The 7,252-nt window shown below is 38.9% G+C and overlaps 1 protein-coding gene across 1 annotated transcript in view; it reads right to left on the reverse strand.

The window, feature by feature from the left end:
• Positions 1-3,645: 3,645 nt before the first annotated feature.
• CLEC9A (C-type lectin domain containing 9A) overlaps positions 3,646-7,252 on the reverse strand; it is a 20,576-nt gene continuing 16,969 nt past the window's right edge. The window contains exons 5-6 of the mRNA XM_003803381.1: positions 4,820-4,941; positions 3,646-3,778 (exon numbers count right to left, since the gene is read on the reverse strand). Coding sequence (XP_003803429.1) covers positions 3,646-3,778; positions 4,820-4,941 — 255 coding nt within the window. The remainder of the gene's footprint in view (positions 3,779-4,819; positions 4,942-7,252) is intronic.

Here is a 7,252-nt window from a genome sequence, read left to right on the forward strand (position 1 = left end):
AGCCGACATTAGTTTCATAATATAAATTACAATATAAATTATAAAAGAAGTCAAGAAAATATCAAACAAGGATTTAGTGATTCACATTGAAATATAAAGAAACACGAACATGCACGAACAACCTTCTTCTCTAGAGACCTGTGTCTCTGAACCACTTACAGAGGGGCACCCACCTACATCAGAAAGCTACAGATATTCTTACCAAATATTTTCTATGATGAATGCAGATGCTCAATGAAATTGGTTAAGGTAATAAGCTTTGCTTCTATGGAAAGAAAATGTAGTTAACATGAGAAAGTCAAGTGATTTTGTGGACTAAGCTGTAAAATAGTAATGTGAAACTCATCTAAATTTTGACTCTGGACGTCCTAGGTAACCAGTCTAGCTCAGGGATGAATGACAAGTGTCTCCTCAACACATTAACTGCCTCATGAGTTGTAGTTAACCTATGCTAGTTTTGAGCCCAGGGCCTTGTGAAGTATATATAAATCACACTTGCCTTGACCTATCTTTACCAACTAAAACACCATGGCTCCAAGGAAAAAGAAATGTTTTTTTCTAGTGTGGCAGTCAGTGGTTGAGTGCCATTACTTTGAAGACTCTGTCTGCCTGGAAAGTGAATGTTGAATTGTATCCTTACTCCAAACCTAGGACCTAAGGAAAAATGTCACTTTAGATGGTGAGAAGGAAAAAAAATAGCATTTATTTTACATACTTAATTTTCTTAAGATTATTTCTCTTCATCTTTTCCCTCAATCCCTTCACCTGTATAACAAAACTCGTAAGACTGTTCACAATATGAACATTTCAACAGAAAAAGAATATGGTACGACATTCTCTCCATGAACTTCTTTTTTCATTTTTAAGAATAAGAGATAATTATATAAAATGCATTTTAAAATCTAATTTGCTGAGAATATTCAGTAGAGAATCAGAGATAAACTCACAGAATTGATTTTTTACATGATGAGATTTTTTTCCTTGTAGGCTCTTGTTTGCGTAGGTAATTCTGAAGAAATAGCAGGAAAAGTCAAACAAGGAACGGGGCCTTTCCTGGTAGAGCTGAATTCCCCAGGGTACACCACGGGGAGCTATTTCTTTTCCTGAGGATATTGAACAAGCTCTCAGGATTTATCAACAGGAAACAGGCCATGATCCCGTAGCAGCAGGAAGTGGGAGAAGGGTAATGGGGAGCTTTTACATTGGGGACACAAGAAGATTATAAACGAAGTACAAGAGTCTAGTGGGTTGTCGCTCAGCTGTTTACTATTTGGAAGTCACATCCTCTGTCGAGATATTCTTGTAGTTTTAGAAGAATACAAACAGCAGGCTAATCTGATTTAAAATGTGCGTGACTTTTGTACAAGGTTCATTGTATGAGCAGATTTGTAGACTCTAATAATAATATCTATAATTTTTTATTCTGATGTTTTTCTTTTTATACATTAAAAATACGTGTAGTTTAACCATACTATGTAACAAAGCCTCTTGACATTTATTGGACAACCACCCCTCCCCCCACATTTTCCTTTTCCCTTTTTGAAAGCTAACTTGGAACTCAATGAGATGGATCAAAGATAACCAATTCATTATTGGTGGGACTAGGATATAAAACCAGGCGATCCCACTGCAAACTGTCTTTCAAAAGCCTGGGTATCCTGGGCCAAAAACAACCTTCAGGGGAAACTCTCCCACCTACAGCATCTGTGTGAAAAGCTGTATTGCTGCTGAGGAAATTTGTAGGAACTTATGTCAGCTGCACTGCAGATAAAATTCTAACTTGTAAATACTGCATCATGTAAGTGGGGTGACATCAGCGAAGGATGTTTACCTTTTGCTTCATTGTACTTTTCTAAAGAATTATAAATGCTTCCCATCCTTTCTCTAAACATAGCTTCGTGACAATACTTTGAAGAACCTTGAAGACAAACAGTCTTTACTACTGAAAAGCACTATTGTTTTTCCTTCATTCCTGGTCATTATGCTGAGCTGCCCTCAACTATGAAAACCAAACACAGGAGGAAACTTACACTGCATTTTCTCTGCTATTCTTCTATTCCAGGTTCAGGGGGGGAAAAAACCGTAAAATATCTTTCATTGAAACTTCCATCATTTAAACGCCAAGTCAAGGGTAAATAAAGAAAAAACAACAATATGCCTTACAGGACCTTACCAATTGTAGAACGATTTTTAGGTAAGAGGACTTTTAGTTTCATTTAAATAATTTCCACTGTCAAAGAGAATTAGATTTTATTTTTGATTTAATTAGCTAAGCAATGCCTTTATTCTTAGGAAGAAAAGATGACAACCTAATGTATGTCAGCTATTCCTTGTGAGAAACAGAGGATTGAATTATGCTGAACTTAGCAAATATTGATTGAGGATCTACTATCTGGTGAGGTGGTGTTCTAGGGATAATTAATGATATAAAAGTAATACAATAATAAATAGGGGATCTTTTCTGCCTGTAGATCGCAGGAACTTTCATATTAACTATTTCTTGGGAACAAAATATTCCATGCTTAAAAGAGCACTCAAATTTACAGCAGATATTATCTATAGATTTACTTGAGTAGGATTCAACTTTAACACAGATAGTCTCTCCAGAGAGTTGATATTTTACACATAAACTTTATCTTCTCGATATCTCTGCAACATGAGCAGGAAAGAGATCATTATTAAGTGGAATCCACAAGTACAAATGCCTAGAGATGACTGGTGATGTACTGTGGGTGACAGTAGCAAGCAATGATAGATCGTTCATCTCTGTGCAAGACAACTGCCTCAGTATTTACATATGTCTATAATTTAATCCTCAAACAACATTTTGAAATAAGTCCTCTTAATATTTTACAATGAGGAAGCTGAAGCACTGAGAGAGTGGTTTAGTTAAAAGTTCTGGAGTGTTAACCTCAAGAGTCCAGACCATGAGCCCTTCGATTGGAGTTGTAAGGATGGTCAGTGAGAGGGAGCTTATGGTTGTCCTTCCCTAGCGGACATACTGACACTGGCATCTCCACTATTTCTTCCACTTACTTGGAATTCTAAAAGTTTAATTCTCTCCTAGAATTCTGAAGTCCTAAAAAGAGCATTATCTAACAGTCTGCTGAAGGAAGCCTCCCTCCTTCCAACTCAGAAATCCCTATCTCTGTCCTCCCATCCCATCAGGTTTATAAACGTCTGAAAGCCCAGACAGTACATAGAAAAGATCTGGCAGACAAGGTTTTCAAAGGCCCAATTTGTTAATTTATTTATTTATTGAATAAAATATCCATCAGCTAGAACTGTCACATAGACATATAGATTTCTGGGTGGAATTTACAATTACTCTGTACTAAAAAATTACTCTGGACTAAAAAAAAAAAAAAAATAGAAGTGATTTCCTTCCGTTTGTTCTCTTCAGGGTTTTGTCCTCGGTAGTTCTACCTCAATTTTATTCTTGGCAGTTAGAACCGTGGCAAATGAAATCTGGAAAGTATTGAATATAACCAAGTGTATAAACTCAAAAACAAATTTGAGTTCCAAGGAACTATTTCATTTCCCACACATTGATTTACTTCTGTACTTGCTCTTAAGCTTTTTGTGATGAGTTTTTCCATGTTCTGTTTCAAAAATAGTAATAGATCACTTTGAGCACCATTTCTTTCAGGTAGAAGGTCTTAAGGCATATGTTTCACAGATAAAAAACTTCCAACTGCTGCAGTTAGCTGTAAAAAGAGAATTGTCTCTGAGGTATCCACAAGCCTGATTAGTTGGCTGGAATTTTTGTATTGGCAACCTGGAAAGGAAAGTCAGTATTTCTGAGGTTATATTTGGGGATTATAGTGATATTCTTAGGAGTAAATAATAAGAATAAAACATAAATAATGTTAATATAATTTGAATAAACAGGCATAAGGGAAGTAGAAACATGAAGATAGGCTACCTGGAAAGGAAAGTCAGTATTTTTGAGGTTATATTTGGGGATTATAGTGATATTCTTAGGAGTAAATAATAAGAATAAAACATAAATAATGTTAATATAATTTGAATAAACAGGCGTAAGGGAAGTAGAAACATGAAGATAGGCTTTAAATTAGAATCTCTTCCCTATTAATTCCCAAAACTCTAAGGCACCTGATTCTGTCCACCAATCTTCATAGTTCTATCTGGAAATCTTAATATGGAAATTGCTTAATAGTTTATTCCAGGCCAGGTATGGTGGCTTATGTCTGTAATCCCAGCACTTTGGGAGGATGAGGCCCAAGGATCAGTTGAAACCAGGAGTTTGAGACCAGCCTGGACAACACAGTAAAAGGTGCTCTTTGCTACAAAAAAATTAAAAATAAAAAAAGTTAGCAGGATGTAGTGCCATAGGCCTGTAGTACCAGTTCTTAGGCTGAGGCAGGAGGATTGCTTGAGACCAGGCTTCAGTGAGCTCATGAGTGAGCTATAATGAGGCCACTAAAGTCAGTCTGGGTGACAGAAGGAAACCCTGTCTCTTAAAGAATAAAACAAAAAAGTCATTCCAATTTCTTTTCCTCAACACTCTCCAAACATTGATATAAAAGGGATGTGATTGATGATTGTTTCATTCATTCCAACATTCAAATTGCAGTTTGATTTTTCCAGAGGATAACAGCAGTGGGTCTTAAAAGAAAGAAGATTTAGAAGCCCTGGAGGTATCCTTAATTACATTACCTTTAATTCCAGGCAGCATTCTATAAAATGATCAAGCTGCTTATGCCTCCTGGAGGAAATCTAAGGCATAATCTAAAGTACACTTTTGAATTCCCTCATGTTTCTAATTCCTGTTGTAACATTTCACTCAGAAACTTACAAGTCGGGAGAAGGAGAAGAGCCACTTTGCCAAAGCCAGGGTCTGCTGGGTCCGTCCTGAGACAGACCCACCCAGTAATCAGTGCCTCTTTTGATCTTCCTCAAGTTGCCAATGATAAAATCCTATAGAGAAAAGGCTGGACTGTGAATTGAGAAAAATGAACAACAAAAAACTACAATGAAGTTTAAAGTGTGACATTTACCTTGCTAGAAATTAATGGGAAATTGAGAGAGGGAAAGAGACCGTGTGCATTAAAAAAAAAATTAAAGATACATTTATAGACTTTTTTATAATCAATGTGGTATTAAGGATAGACAAACGAGATAATTGTAGTTTCAGCACGTTGAGAGTCTGGCAGATAGTACATGTCAAAAAAAGGTAAATGTTTTACTAAACCTTCATTATCAGAATTCAGAAATAAAAATATCCTTGAAATTGGACCACATAGATTACTTCATTCCTAGTATACTTCAATATGGGAAATAGTTTAGGAGATTCCAGAAGCAATTTAATTATAAACACATTTGGTTAGAAGAAACATTTCTGGGGTTTTTGTTTGTTTGTTTGTTTGTTTGTTTTGTGGTTTTTGGCCAGGGCTGGGTTTGAACCTGCCGAATCTGGCATATGGGACTGGTGCCCTACCCTTTTGAGCCATAGGTGCCTCCCCCAACATTTCTGATTTTTCACATCAAATTTTTAAGGAAAATAACTTTTTTGAACCCATAGTTATAATAATTTAGTTCTAGTCTTCTTGGTTTACTACATATCTTTAACAAATTATTTTCTCCTTATTCTTTTAGCAATAAACTCTGACCAGCAGGTATACATTTTTCATAGGGTCAGAAATAAATGGGTAGTTATGCATTCTGTATCATAGATATCTATGGGTATAACGGTACTAGAAAGCCTCTTTTTTTGAGACAGAGTCTCACTTGGTCACCCTGGGTAGAGTGCTGTGGCATCACAGCTTAGAGCAACGTCAAATTCTTGGGCTCAAGAGATTCTCTTGCCTCAGCCTCCCAAGTAGCTGGTGATATAGGGCACGTGGTGCCCCAGCCAGCTCTGCGGAGCTGAGGGGAGGACCTGTCACCTCTACTCTGGCAGTGTTGGTGCAGTGGCAGCTGGGAGGAACCGGCAGGCTGGAGGGTAGGCATGGGGTGCCCAGGAGAAGGCTCCAGTAGCTGGAGGGACCAGATAACTGCTGGGGATACACCAGCCCCTTGGTGTCCCTTCCCTTGCGCTTGGGGCTGAATAGAGAACCCCCAATTTAGTAGTGTACGTCAATTTCATGTAAGTTTCCTAGACCTAGCCAATTTCAGGAATAGACTGTATCCATTCATTTGTTACCAAATCCTGGCCAACTGTAGCTACAAAGGACCCATGTGACTATATATATCTCATAGACAAAGAACCCAGACAGAGAGACACGAGAGAGGCACAGAGAGAGCTTTCCACCCCCCCCAACTTGGGGTTTTTCTCTCTGCCAGGAGCTTTGGTGTTTTTGTATTCTTTTTTATAAAATCCTGTCTTACCACTGATCTGTGGTCTGTGGATTCATTCTTCAAATTACTAAGACCAAGAACCTAATGAAGTCGAAATTCCAGTATCACTGGGACTACAGTCACCTGGAACAAGGCCTGGCTAGTTTTTTCTATTTTTGTAGAGAGAGTTTTGGTCTTGCTCAGGCTGGTCTCAAATTCATGAGCTCAAACAATCCCCCTGCCTCTGCTTTCCAGAGTGCTAGGATTACTAGCACTAGGGAAGTAATAGGTGTTAAGATGTTAGACTCAGTTTGATACCAATTAAATATTTCATTTTGGGATGGCACCTGTGGCTCAGTGAGTAGGGTGCCAGCCCCATATGCTGAGGGTGTTGGGTTCAAACTCAGCCAGCTGAACTGCAACCAAAAAATAGCCAGGCATTGTGGTGGGCGCCTATAGTCCCAGCTACTTGGGAGACTGAGGCAAGAGAATCGCTTAAGCCTGGGAGTTGGAGGTTGCTGTGAGCTGTGTGAAGCCACTGCACTCTGACACAGGACAGGTGGCGCCCCAGCCAGCTCTGCTGAGCTGGGTTGGAGGACCCTCCGCCTCCACCTTAGTGGTGTTGGTGCAGCGGCAGCCAGCAGAGGAACCAGCTGGCTGGAGCATAGGCAAGCCGAGGAAGTCTCCTTCCTCTACTGGAGGCTCCAGTAGCCAAAGGGACCGGACAACTGCTGGGAGTGTCTCCTTCCCCTTTACACTTATGACTCAATATGGAACCTCCATTTCCTATGCCTAGGTCAATTTCATGTAAGTCTCCTAGGCTCAGTTCTGTCAATGGACTGTGTCCATTCATTAGTACATTCATTCACCTTGCCCCAGCGGAAGAGACTGTGTCCATTAATTTCCTAACCTCATATAGAAGGATCCCATGCACCTATACATACCGCTAAAC

The sequence above is a fragment of the Otolemur garnettii genome, unplaced genomic scaffold (assembly GCF_000181295.1).
Source record: "Otolemur garnettii isolate 467f Iridium unplaced genomic scaffold, OtoGar3 scaffold00299, whole genome shotgun sequence".
Taxonomy (NCBI): Eukaryota; Metazoa; Chordata; class Mammalia; order Primates; family Galagidae; genus Otolemur; species Otolemur garnettii.